Source organism: Galeopterus variegatus, unplaced genomic scaffold (assembly GCF_000696425.1).
Source record: "Galeopterus variegatus unplaced genomic scaffold, G_variegatus-3.0.2 Scaffold1274, whole genome shotgun sequence".
Classification (NCBI taxonomy): Eukaryota; Metazoa; Chordata; class Mammalia; order Dermoptera; family Cynocephalidae; genus Galeopterus; species Galeopterus variegatus.
Window position 1 is genome coordinate 183,251 of NW_007727385.1, and position 13,509 is coordinate 196,759.

General features: G+C 53.9%; 1 protein-coding gene across 3 annotated transcripts in view; it reads left to right on the forward strand.

The window, feature by feature from the left end:
• The window catches only part of EMC10 (ER membrane protein complex subunit 10), a 10,997-nt gene extending 1,123 nt beyond the window's left edge, over window positions 1-9,874 (forward strand). The window contains exons 2-8 of one of the 3 annotated variants that reach the window (XM_008576014.1): window positions 2-53; window positions 989-1,061; window positions 2,529-2,638; window positions 3,686-3,790; window positions 4,078-4,259; window positions 4,426-4,519; window positions 9,601-9,874. In XM_008576014.1, coding sequence (XP_008574236.1) covers window positions 2-53; window positions 989-1,061; window positions 2,529-2,638; window positions 3,686-3,790; window positions 4,078-4,259; window positions 4,426-4,519; window positions 9,601-9,711 — 727 coding nt within the window. In that variant the 3' untranslated portion in view covers window positions 9,712-9,874. Of the gene's footprint in view, window position 1; window positions 54-988; window positions 1,062-2,528; window positions 2,639-3,685; window positions 3,791-4,077; window positions 4,260-4,425; window positions 4,520-5,607; window positions 5,695-5,915; window positions 7,112-9,600 lie in introns of those variants that run through there. The other 2 variants (XM_008576013.1, XM_008576016.1) reach the window with 2 other exon arrangements.
• The last annotated feature ends 3,635 nt before the right edge of the window (window positions 9,875-13,509 follow it).

Here is a 13,509-nt window from a genome sequence, read left to right on the forward strand (position 1 = left end):
TGCCCAGCCGGGCCCGGGGCAGCGGGTGCCGAGCTGGGGCCGCTGCGCGGGGGGTGAGCGCTCATTAGTTCTGCACGGTGGGCGAGGCCGACGGAAGTCGTGGGTCAGGGGTCTTTAGGTGCGTTTAGGTTGGAGCGAGGCTGTGCACGGCCGAGAGGGAAGAGGGCACGGGAGAAGCGTGGAGAGCCGGACTGCAGTGATGCACGCGCAGGAGGGGTGTCGGCCGGGCACGGGGCCGCAGGGGTGGGAGAGACAGCGAGGGGATAGTTCGGAAGGCTCCAGCTAGTGAGTATGCATGAGGGGCGGGCTCGGGCGGAATCCTGGCTCCCGGGCGTTCGGTGCGGCGAAGATGAGGCGGCGCCCAAGGGGCAGGTTGGGCGAGTTGCGAACGTAAGGGGACCGCAGTCGTGAATATGCATGAGAGGGTGTGTCCCAGATGGAATCTTGGGGAATCAGACGTCGGAGAGGTTAAAATGAAGAAGGGGGGTTGGTGCTCAAGGTATTAGAGAGGCGTTCAGTTCGTGAATATGCATGAGGGGGTGGAACCTTGAGCTCACGGAATCCTTTAATGTGGAAACGAAGTCGCGCAGGTGCGAGGGCGTGGGTAGGTGGAGGATGGAGAGGTAGAAGAAATTTGGAGAGTTGGAGAAAAGGAAGGCGTGCAGTCTTGAATGTGCTTGATAGGGGTGCAACTCAGGCCGCATCTTGGATGTTGGGGCTGTTAGGTGAAAACTAGGTCATTTGGTTATCAGCATGGAAATGAAGCCCTTGGACAGGGAGAGTGTCCTTTAACTCATGAATACTTATGGTGCAAGATATGAAAGTGACCTGGGGATAGTTGCCTTGGAAACGAGGTTAGTCGTGTTTGTACGGGCTGGTTTTCTGGGGCAAGAGTCCAAGTCATGAATAAGGCTCCTCCCTCAGCCCGCCAGTCCGTCTGTCCTGGGGTCTGTGGGTCCTCACCTCAAGTTCTCTATCTCTCCTGCAGACCGGAGCAGAAGGCCGAGAGGGTGAGGGCTGTGGCATAGTAGGGCTGCTGCTGGAGCACTCGTTCGAGATTGGTGAGTCCAGCAACATCCTCCCCTGGGCACTTACGTGGTCCGGGTGCCATCAAGTGTGAGACATGCCATCGAATTATTAATAGCTCTGCCCTGGAGAGGGGGACATAGGAGAAGAGAAACACTTCCTTTAAATGTCCCCATACCTATAAGACAAATCCAGTTTCGGAAAGGTCAGCATAGCAGTAATGATTTCAGAGCAGACTTCTGACCAGTCGCTGTGTGCCCTGCGTTAATGGTTGGATGCTTTGCTTGTATTAACTCAAATGTTGGGACTGGCCGGTTATCCCAATTGGTTAAAGCGCAGCCTTATAACACCAAGGTCATGGGTTCAGATCCCCATACCGGCCAGACACACTCACTCTCTCCCTCCCTCTCTCCCTTTCTTCCTTCCCTTACAGTAGTCATGCAAGGCAGTAGATGTTAGTGTTAGCCCCATTTTCCAGAAGAGGAACCTGAGGCTAGAGTAGGTACCACACAGCGTCCCTTTGTAAATGAATGGCAGAGCTGGAATCAGCTCCAAAGCCCAACTTAAACTGCCATGACACAAGCGTCCAAGTTCCCAGAGCCAGATGTCAGTGCTATGCAGTGGTTACTAATCAAGTCTGAGTTTCCCAAACCTTTTTACAAACCCTGAAGCTGGGGACCCTCCCCAGACCTATTAAGTCAGATTCTGCCCAGTGTACAAGTCTACTGATTCTGACACAGCCATATGATTGGGTGCTCCAGAGCTCTGCAGCCCCTGTATTTTGCAGCTGGGGAAACTAAGTCTCAATCTCTTCTTGCTATCCTCATCCTCTGTCCCATGAGGACCACCCCAGGCTGAATGGTGCCATGGTCAGCCTTAGTGCTCCAGAGCATGACATGCCTGCCTCAGGGCCTTTGCCTGTGCTGTTCCCTCTGCCTGGCACACGTGCTCCAGAGCTCTGCAGCCCCTGTATTTTGCAGCTGGGGAAACTAAGTCTCAATCTCTTCCTGCTATCCTCATCCTCTGTCCCATGAGGACCACCCCAGGCTGAATGGTGCCATGGTCAGCCTTAGTGCTCCAGAGCATGACACGCCTGCCTCAGGGCCTTTGCCTGTGCTGTTCCCTCTGCCTGGCACACCCTCTCACCCCACACATTTCACATGATTGGCCCCTCTCACACTTCTGGATTCAGCCGAAACATTTTATGATCAGTTAGGATGATGATACTCATATTTGCTTGTGAGTCACCTGGCAAGACAACGGCAGGGCTTGGGAGCTCTGGGGTTCACGTGACTGCTGTGAGCTGCCTTGTGAGGCAGGAGGGCAGAACATGGTGGGGTTGTCTCTTAATTTGCAAATGGGAAAATGGAGTCTAAGGATGCAGAAGCAACCTGATCACTCTTGGGTGGAGACCTGGCTGAGATTTGAAACCAGGTTTCCCAGCACCTGCCAAGGTTGAAGGGTGAAGCAAGGAGTGGTCATTGAGCCCAGGATCCCCACAGATGACAGCGCCCACTTCCAGAAGCGGGGCTCACTGCTGTGGAACCAGCAGGATGGCACCTTGTCCCTGTCACAGCGGCAGCTCAGTGAAGAGGAGCGGGGCCGACTCAGGGTGAGGTGGGGACCCTAGGGCTGGGCTGGGGGATGGGTGGCATCCAGCAGTCTCTCTATCTGCTTTTCTGTGGCCCCCCATTTAGCCTTCCTTCCAGGTCCAGATGAGATCCAGCTCTTTGTGCTGTCCTCCTCCTCTGTCCCATGAGGACCACCCTAGGCTGGATGATGCCATGGTCAGCCTTAGTGCCCCAGAGCATGACATGCCTGCCTCAGGGCCTTTGCCTGTGCTGTTCCCTCTGCCTGGCACACCCTCTAACCCCAAATGTTTCAGATGGTTGACACCTCTCACCCTTCTGGATTTAGCCGAAACATTTCACGATTATTTAGAATGATACTCACATTTGGTTGTGAGGAGAAAGACATCCCCAAAATAGTCATGGTTAAACAAGAGGTCTCTTCTCCTGTAGCTCTGCTTCATGCCTCCTCAAGGGCCTGACCTCCTTAGGGATGGTGCAGGGAGGCTCTGGGGCTCCAGGGAGCTGGGTAGAGGAGGGTAGAGGGAGCCACATCTTTTAGGAAAAGCTCACAAGAGTTGGCACCATCCGCTTCCATTTCTATTCCTTGCGGGGGGAGGCTGGGAAACTCGCCTTATTGTGGCAGCCGTGTGCACACAGGCACTCTCCCTGTGCAACATGTGAGGGTGAGGTCTGCTCCGGCCAGCCTTTCTGCGTGGTGCCCACATGATTCCCTGTCGCAGCTGCCCCCAGAGAACTTAATGCCCATGCAACTGGGGAGTGCAGGCATGAGACAGGCACCAGGTGTGGCTGGATCCAGGCACAGGGAAGATGTCCCTGGGACTCACTCTGTCACTGGGCTGGGCTCTACTCTCCTTGTGGTGGCTTCTCCCGCAGGTGGGATGGCCCCAGCCACTCCTGGCCTCACCCACCAGCCGAGCCATCCCAGTTGGAAGAGTCGTGGGCAGGCAGGAGTGCAGGATGCTAGGTGGGCAAGACTGGGGCCCTGGCTGGGCCTGGTGGGGGGTCATGGCCTGGCAGGGGCTGGACTCCATTCTTCTCACCAGCACCCTCCTCTGCCCGCCCTGCAGGATGTGGCAGCCCTGAATGGTCTGTACCGTGTCCGGGTCCCACGGCGGCCAGGGGCCCCTGATGGCCCAGAAGCTGGAGGCTATGTCTCCTCCTTTGTTCCCGCGGTGAGTTGGTAAGGTGGCAAGGACCAGCCACCCTCCTTGCTCCTCCCACCAGCCTTAGTCCTGCATCCACTATTCATTCCCCAGTGTGGTGGCTGCTTTAATGGGCAGCATTGTGGGGACACTGGGGATGCAATTGAACTTGGGCTTCTGCCTGAGGTTGGCAGGGAGGTACGGGAAGGTTTTAAAACATGCTTTGGGGGTCCTGTGAGAGGGGACAAGAGGCTGGCAGGGGAGCCTGGGCAGCTGCCCCTGCTTTCCCCACTCCTGACATTCTTCCCCACCATCAGTGCTCCCTGATGGAGTCACACCTCTCGGACGAGCTGACCCTGCATGTGGATGTGGCTGGCAATGTGGTGGGTGTGTCAGTGGTGACACACCCTGGGGGCTGCCGAGGACACGAGGTGGAGGACGTGGACCTAGAGCTGTTCAATACTTCAGTGCAGCTGCAGCCGCCAGTCACGGCCCCAGGGTGAGGGCTCAAGGTGTGGGGGAGGGATCTCTCTGCTACCTTCACTGCTGTCCCTGCTGGCTTATGGTCCTGGCCTCCTCCCCCTGCTCTTCCTGTCTGCCTCAGGGTCTCCGGGTCCCTGACTCCAGCCCCTTACCCCCTTTTCTTCCCTCCACTCGCCCTGCAGCCCCGAGACAGCAGCCTTCATTGAGCGCCTGGAGATGGAGCAGGCACAGAAGGCCAAGAATCCCCAGGAACAGAAGTCCTTTTTTGCCAAATATGTGAGTGGGGCTCCCCCTGCCTTCTTCTACCCCGTTCCATCCAGAGCTCCCTGCCCTCTCCCTTGCCCTCGGTCCTGTGCCTTGTCTTCCTGGCTTCCTGCGTGTGGGGCCTGCTTGTTTTCCTGATGCCTCCATGCACGTCCCCTGGGACCTGGGCTGAATCCAGGCCTGGATGGAAGGGGCTGAGAGCTGTGGAGCCCTATGCCCTACGATCCCTGCCCTGCCCGCACCAGCTCAAGAAAATGGTCCCAGAGCTCAGCAGTGCTAGGAGCCAACCTGGACCCTGGGTTCCAGGCTGGGGCAGACATAGGCACAGCTGTCACAGCCTTGACTGGAGGATTGTTTGGAGGAAGAGCAATGTGGGGGGTGTAGTCGGGGAGGGCTGGCTAGCTCTGGGCACGGGTTGGAGGCCTGAATGAAGATCTGGGGAGAGGCCTTGACCTGAGCCAGGCTGGAGCTGTGAGGCTGGAGAGGAAGAGCTAAGGCAGAGAATTAAAAGGAACGAGGAATGCTGGGAAAGGATGGAGTGGGAGGCGGCTCCAGGAGGCTGGGCAGGCAGGCAGAGAGGAGCCAAGGAGCCGGGTCTGGGAGGCATGTGGCCCCGTGGAGGGGCTTTGTGGTTGCAGGGTGCTGGGTGAAGGTGCCCAGGAGGCCCGCCTAGAACTCGGGAGGAAGAGCCTGTACCACCAGAAGCAGGTGTGAGCTGAGGGGCCTTGAGGCTGAGGCCTGGGGCAGTAGGAGGCAGCTCCTCTAGAGAAGGATGGTTCCCTCCAAGCCTCTGGTCCCTGTTAGGCACAGGCCCCCAGGCAAGGCAGGGGACAGCTGGAGGTCAGTTGGCCTGTCAAACAAGGGTGGGAGGATGCTGATGGCCCATGATTCCTGAGCCCTCCTTTGCAGAGTGCCTTACCCCAAGAGCCTCAGTAGCTCCTCATGTTGGGATAGCCTAACAGCTGAGCTGCAGGGAAACTGAGGTCCAGAGAGGCCAAGAGCTTGTCTACCTTGGCTGTGCCCTCCTGTTTGCTTGAGGGTCTTCCCCCCTCCCTGATGGCTGCAGGACCCCACTGACCTCCACCCCCCCTCCTCCTCAGTGGCACCTCATCCTGGGGGGGGCTGTGTTGCTCACAGCCCTGCGTCCTACTGCCCCGGGGCCCACGCCGTTGCCGCAGGAGGCCTGAGTGAGGACCGAGACCCCCTCCCGCCTCTGCCCCTCCCTGCACCCCGCTGGCCCTCCCCCCACCTGTAGTGACTGTAGGGGACCTGGGCCTCCTCCCCTCACACTGTCCCTCCCCCACACCGGGCCCCACCTTCCCCACCCTGGGCAGAGCGATTCCCACACTCACCTCCTTTTCTCTGTCTCTCTTGTGTGTCTGTCTGTCTATCTCCTGTCTGCCCACAGTGGATGTACATCATTCCTGTTGTCCTGTTCCTCATGATGTCAGGAGCGCCAGATGCGGGGGGCCAGGGTGGTGGTGGTGGTGGGGGTGGTGGTGGAGGAGGCAGTGGCCGGTGAGGGGACTGGGGCTGGTTAGTGTTCTGGCCTCTTTCACCCAGGGGATTCCCTTCCTGCTCAGAATTCTCTGTGTCCTTAGTTATGCCAAGAAGGATTTGCTGACCCCTCCCATCTCCCCATCACATGAGGGTAGAAGGACGCCCCCTCCCCAGGAGCCATCTGGCCACCTGGGAGAGCCCCTTGTCCTCTGGACGTCTGTGTTACTGTTGGTGGAAGAGTGGCTGGTTCAGGCCCCTTTGACACTGGCACCCATGTCTGCTGCAGTCCCACCTCCCCTGGAGCCCTGCTGCAGCCCCAGGGTCTTCCCTTTGCCCATGGGAGAGTCTAAGCTTCTGGGCCACTGTGCCAGCTCTGACCTCGTGTCTCCCTTAGACACCTGCCCAAAACCCTGCAGTTTGGGAACATGCCGAGTTCTCTCCAGTCTCTGTGCCTTTCAGTTCCTTATGATGTCAGGAGCACCGGATGCTGGGAGCCAGGGCGGGGGTGGTGATAGTTTTCTCATGCTGCCTGCTCCCAGCCAGGATCGATGCTCTGTCCAGGCTCCCATGGCTTCCCCCTCTGTCGTCTGACACTGTACTCTCCCGTCTGCCTTCCCTGGAGGGTGCCTGAGCCACCTCCACCTCCAGGTGGGCTGGCCACTGCACCCTGGGCTGGACTTCTCCTCCCAGCCAGGCTCTTGGTCTAACCTCACTTGCCCAGTGCAGATAAAACATCCCTTCCTTCAGGGCTCCTGGACCACCATAGGCCTTGAAGAAAAAGGATGTTTAAAGTAAACAAACAAAAAACTGAGTTAGTGGAATCAAGGGCCAGATGATATAAATAGAATTTCTGCCATGGCTCAGCCTGGGACTTTAGGAGAGGACTGCCAGTGCTGGGCCTTTGCTGTTTATACCCTCCCCCAACCCCTGCGCCTTTTGTCTATTTAAAAACATTGATGATATATTGAAATGCGTAGATGTTTGGAAAAGCTACTGCTTCTAGCAGTCAAGTGCAACTGTTGTTTTGACTCCACGATGGCTATGGTGTACAGGCTTTGTTGAATTCCGCTGTTCACTTAATATATTATTCAGAAACCAAAAAAATGGCCGTCATTTGATATATTGAAATGCGTAGATGTTTGGAAAAGCTACTGCTTCTAGCAGTCAAGTGCAACTGCTGTTTTGACTCCACGATGGCTATGGTGTACAGGCTTTGTTGAATTCCGCTGTTCACTTAATATATTATTCAGAAACCAAAAAAATGGCCGTCATCGTAATTACTGTGTAATGCTCAGCTGTGTTGTATGGCAGTTTATTAAACCGTTCCCAGAATGTTCAGCATTTAGCCTGCTTCCTGCTTTATGTGGTTATAAATAGGACTACAGCGAATGTGGCCATCCCATCTTTGGTGTGAGTTTGAATGATTTCCTTGGGGCGCGTGACTGAAAGTGGAATTACTGTGGCAGATCGGAAGCGTTTTTATGCATTCCTGTGACTCGACTGTCAAAACAGGATGAGAAGATGCACGTGGAAAGTTTTGTTCCCTCCCATCACTTTTATTCGTTTTTTGTTTTCCCTCCTTAGAGTGTTTTCATGCCAGCAGGAAGAGATGTGAATGTGTATTACTTTCCTTTCCTGTAACATAGAGGTAGCAAATTCTGTGCGCCGTCCTGTGCTTGCTTATTTGCTTGGCACTGTGTATTCCAGAGATCTTTACTTGCCAGGGTCCAGAGAGCTTCCTTCCTCTCTGTGCTTCCAGAGATCTTTACTTGCCAGGGTCCCACCAGGAAGTCCTCTACTGACCGATTAAGATACATAACTGGGATAAAACCGCAGAGCTGGGACTGCAGGAGCAAAGGAAAATGGCACTTGTAAATTTGATCCGTACTGCCAAGTCACCCTCCACGGGGTGACCCTTTGCTCCAGTCCTATGAAAGTGGACTGTGTCCCCACAGCCTCGCCGACAGATTGTGTTCTCAAACTTTTGGGTTTTGGCCAGTCTAATAGGTTAAGAAAAGGTATCACGGTGGTGTTGTACTCTTCATTGCCAGGAGCGGGGCTGGAGCGCGTTTGCGCCATTGTTGTTTTCTGAGAGCTGTTCCTGTTCTTTGCTCAGCGCCAGCGTGTATGTTCTGAAGTTCCTTTTCCTCGGGGTTCTTCTGGTGCTTCACATGTGAGGAAGTTTCTCAGGTCTGAAAGTTCTTCCTCTGTTTTCTGGGTCTTGCTGAGGGCCTCAGAGCCCACCCCCAGGGGCCTGCCACCCCCACCCTAAGAGTCTCAAAGGGTCTGGCCAATTTACATTTTCTCAATATTTATGAGGGTATCTGTTGTGTCACATGCTTACTGGCATTGGGGGTTATCTTTTTACAAGGTTTTTTTTTAGCTTCAGTGCATAAAGCGGTGTCCCAGGGTTGGGGTGGTTCTGTTTCTCTCTCCACCAACAAGAGGTAACATGTGCTGTGCTTTTGCTGTCTTCATTCCATGTGAAGTCCACTTTTCTCTTTTCCTAGATTATCCCAGGGGTATTTACTGATGCTTTTTCTTTTTCTTTTTTTTTCTTACCACTATGCTAACAAGGATTGGTGTTTTTTTGGAAAGTGTTCACAGCTCAAAAGTTCTTAACACTTTGTCTAAAGAGTTCTTGACGGGCCGGCCCGGTGGCGCACTGGATTTCACAGCTCAAAAGTTCTTAACACTTTGTCTAAAGAGTTCTTGACGGGCCGGCCCGGTGGCACACTGGATAGTGCGCTGCTTGGGAAGCGCGGCGGCTCTCCCGCCCGAGGGCTCGGATCCCACATACAGACCGGTTCCCACTCACTGGCTGAGCGAGGCGCGGGAGCAACGCCGAGGGTTGCGATCCCGTTGCCGGTCCCGGTCCGGTACGGGGGCGACACTGAGGGTTGCGATCCGATGCCGGACACGGAAAAAGACAAAAAAAAAAAAGAGTTCTTGACACTTTGTCTAATTTGTAGATGCATTCTCCCCCAGGCCCGGTCTTTTTTTTTTCAGCTGGCCAGTATGGGGATCTGAACCCTTGACCTTGGTGTTACCAACGCCGCCTCTAACCAAATGAGCTAACCACCAGCCCCATCTCCCAGTCATTTGTAGGACTATCTGGTTATTTTTTTTTTTTTTGTCTTTTGTCTTTTTCCGTGTCCGGCAACGGATCGCAACCCTCAGTGTTGCCCCCGTACCAGACCGGGGACCAGCAACGGGATTGCAACCCTCGGCGTTGCTCCCGCGCCTCACTCAGCCAGTGAGCGGGCACCGGTCTGCATGTGGTATCCGAACCCTTGGGCGGGAGCGCCGCCGCGCTTCCCAAGCGGCGCACTATCCAGTGCGCCACCGGGCCGGCCCTATCTGGTTATTTTTTAATGGATTGTGCTTTGGGATCTTTATGTATCTGATTACATTCTTTCTCTCTAAGACTTCTGATTGCTTTCAAGTTGTCAGTTACTCTGTGGTGAATTCTGTGTATTGTGAATTCAGTGTCTGAGATTCTACAGGCTCCCCAGGGCTCTGTTCTTATTAAACTTTCTTCTGACTCTTGCCTGTGGCTGAAGAGCTTGTTCACTCTTTTGTCTTATTGACAGGGTCTCCAGGCACTTGGTACAAAACTGACAAGATACAGTAGGGTCCACAGCAAAAAGCCTTCCGTTTGTCCTTGCTCAGCCATCCAGTTCTCCTCCCTAGGGGCAGCCTGAGTTTTCTGTCACCTGATCATTGTTCTGGAGATGTTCTCTACGTCGCAAGCAAGGGCACACGTAGTTTTGCAAGAGTGTGTTGCTCTTGCTTTTTTCCCATTCACTTGATGTAAGTTGGAGAGCTTTCCATTTCTGATATAAAGTACACCCTCATTCCATGATATGGATGGCTCAGAGTTTATTTCATGGGTTCTGTTTTGGTGGATCTTTGGGTTGTTCCAAGCATCGCTTCAGGAATTCCCACCTTCCTGCATCATTTTGCACATGTGCATGTATCTGCGGAATGTGGCGAGATGGGGACTTGCTGGGGGACAAAGGGTGTGTGTGTGCTTGTGATGTGTGCTGCCCCATTGCCACTCTGGGTCTCAGCCACAACCCTTTGCACTGGAGGTTCCAAACAGCCCCTCTTCATTAACAGTTCCCAAACCTATCTGCAGCTCAGACCACTCTCCTCATCTCTAGACCCACAGCCCTATCTGCCTCCTGGGCTCCTTCCCCAGGATGCATCTCCCACCTGCCCAGATTGGGTGCTCCTCAAGGGATCCTTATTCAAGTGAGTGGTGCTACCACCTACCCACCTTCACAGACCAGAGTGCGGCTCTGCCCCAATGACATCCCTCTGCACACCATCATTTCTATCCCTCCAGTTCCTCCTGGCCTCATCCCTTCACTGCTGTCCCCATGGTCCTGTCCCTAGCTTAAGCCTCATCCTTTTCCACCTGGACCATCAGCCCAGCCTCTTCCCTGGCCTCCCAGCCACCAGTGTCCCTCCTCTAGTCCATCATTGGGGTTTTTCTGACACCAGAGCTGACCTCGCTGCTTCACTGATCATGCCCTCCCATGGTCTGCTAGTACCCCTAGGACAAGTCTCAGCCCCTCAGACACGCATTCGAGGCCCTTAATTAATGAATCAATTAGATACCACCAGGCCAGACCTCAGGCACTGTTCTCACACTCTCCCTTCCCCCCACAGCCCCATCCCTCCTTCCTCTTTCTGCCATGTCCCCTCTATCTCTACTGTCCTGACCCCCCACTCAGCCCATATTCTCTCCCTGTTGGACCCTCACCCCAGCCTCATGACTTCTGGTTTAAGATGACATGAGAGCACCTGGCACTGAGCATTTGCTCAGTGAAGGGATTGTGTGCACCCGTTTCTTGCTTCATCCCTTGAATGTCCTTCTTTGCCCCTTAAAATGTTGCCTGCTCCCTAGCAATGATAAGTTCCCCTCTTTCCAGCCTAGGGCTTCATATTGCCATTTAGATGTTTTTAGTAAATAGTTGCATGGCAAGCAATCCTTGAAAATATAGAAGACTAGTTTTAGAATTTTGTAAGATTCTTTACTACCCCAGATTGTGGCTTCTGGAAACAATTCTACAGGTTTCTTTATTTAACCCATCAGAGAGACTCCATGGTGAGGATCAGTGGCTAAATATTGGGGCCACTTTAGCTGTCAGTCCATCAGCCTCTGTACCCACCTTCCATTTAACAAGGCATAACAGTATCATTATAAAGGAAACAAACTCAGTTTGGCCCAATCTCTGGAAATGGAGTCTCCAAGGCAAGCTTGTGTAAACCAAATCCAATTTTCCAATGATATAGTCCCAGTTGCATTTCTGTGGGAATGCAGAAGAGAATCCACCCATAGAATGACTTGAAAACATGTGAAGTTCAGAGGTTTAAGTTAGCATACCAAGAAGCTTGCTGGGTGTGAATGTTAATGTATCGATTAGCCACAAACATGTTCATTGTTACAGAATTTTACAAGTTCTCCCTTTCTTCCCTGTGGCTACCCCCGACCCCCAAGTCCTTCTTCCTCCCCCAGGAATTCTAGTCACTGTTCTTGGGACCATTCTCAGTGTCTAATACAGCCAGGTATAGTTCCATCCTTTGCCAGTAGGTGGCAATAGAGGATTTCATGCAGTCCGAGAATATATCAGCCAGGTCCTGGTGGCCCTTCTGGATGGAGAGAAGTGCCCTGCAGAAGGCACTGTTGATCCTCTCGGCCAGGTAAGGGTTCCCACGAAGACTGTCCTAGCAGTTGCTGGTCTTCAGAAACACTGGGTGCCTATTTTCTCATCTGTGAAATGAAAGTCGGGCGAGGTCCTCCCCCACTGATGTGCTCCATGCTGCTGGAGGAAGAGAAGATGGTGGAGGGTTGGGGAGAAGAATGGAGCAGAAGGTCATCATTCCCCTTCTCACCAAGCTCAGACAGAAGTCCAGGAGCCAACCCAGGGGGCCTACCAAGTTCTGGCCCTGCCACTTACGTGCTGTATGTCTTTAGGCAACTCACTTCCTGTTTCTGAGACTGTTTCTTGTTTCCTCCTTCCTGGGCCTATAGCAGGCTTTATTCCTCGAGGTAGTGTCCAGAGTCCAGGACAGACAGAAAAAAGAGAGAGAGAATGTGTGTCACAAAGGTCCTTCCATTCCTGGGCTGGCCAGCTTCCTGCTACCAAGCCAGTTCAGGCCTCTGGGTGGACTCCAGCCTCATGTTCAGAACCTGGAAACCTCCAGCATCAAGGGCAGGAGAGGAGAGTATCCCACAGGGTCAGGGTGCAGAGGGCTGGGCAGGGCAGGAGCCTCCCTGAGACAGGGAGGAGAAAAGGCTCAGAGGGAAGGAGGCCAGTGAGTCTGAGAACTTGGGGAGGGGAGGGAAGGGGAGAGGGAGAGACAGAAAACAGAGAAACCAGAGAGAGAGGGTGAGAGCGGGAGAGACCAAAGGGGGAGAGAGTGGGAATGAAGAGGAGGATGAGAAGAGGAAGAGAGGAGACAGGTTCAGAGAGGGGAAGGAAGGAGGGAAGAGAGTGCAAGAAAAAGAAAGAGGAGAAAAGGGAGACCACACAGAGAGGGAAGGGAAGAGAAACTGAGGAAAGAGAAGAAAGAGCACCAGGGAGGGAGAACTTGAGAGAGAAGGGACAGGCAGAGAGAGGAGAAGAGAAATGGACAGGAAGAGAAAAAGGGAAGGGAAAGGTGGAGAAAGGGGAAAGACAGAAGGCAGAAAAGAGACGGAGAAGGGAGAGCCAGAAATGGGAGGAAAAGAACAAAGGAAAGGAGAGAAGAGGGACAGAGGAAGGAGAAATAGGCTGTGTCAGAGAAGAGAGAGAGGACAGACAGCCGGGACAGGAGAGAAAACAGAGAATGGGGATAAAGGAGGGAGAGGAGGAGGGGAAGGTTCGGAGCCAGGGAAAAGAGAAAGAGGAGGGAGGTGGATAAGAAGGAAGAGAGAGACTATGAGATAGAGAAAAGCGGGGAGAGGAGAAGAGGGGAAGAGGGCCAGAGGGAGCGAGGGCGTGAAAGGGGGAGCAGGAGGAGGAGAGAAAATGGAGCGAAAACAAGAGAAAAGAGAGAAAGCCAGGAAGGGGGTGGGGTGGGGGCGAAATGAAAGAGGGAGGCAGAGAGCTTGAGGGAGGAGAGGAAGAATCGAAATAGAGGGAAAAGAGAAATGGAGAGAGGAAGGAGGATCGGAGAGCAGGGGCCCGTGGAGGAGGAGAGGGAGGCGAGAGGGAGGGGAGGAGAAGCTGAGAGAAGGGCGTGAGAAGACCCGACGGAGGGGAAAGGAGACGGACAGAAGGGAACAGAGAAGTGTGTGTGACAGAGAATGTGAAAGACGACAGGGGGAGAGGAAGAAAACAGCAGGAGAGAAGGGAAGGGAGAGAGAAAAAAGGGAGAAAGGGAGAGGCGAGAGAATGAGAAGGGGAAAGGAGAGAGCGACAGGACAGAAAAGGTATAAAAAGCAGAGAAAGACTGAAAACGCCTCCTACTTCCGGGAACAGTGGGCCAGGTCGTTGGACCAACCCTGT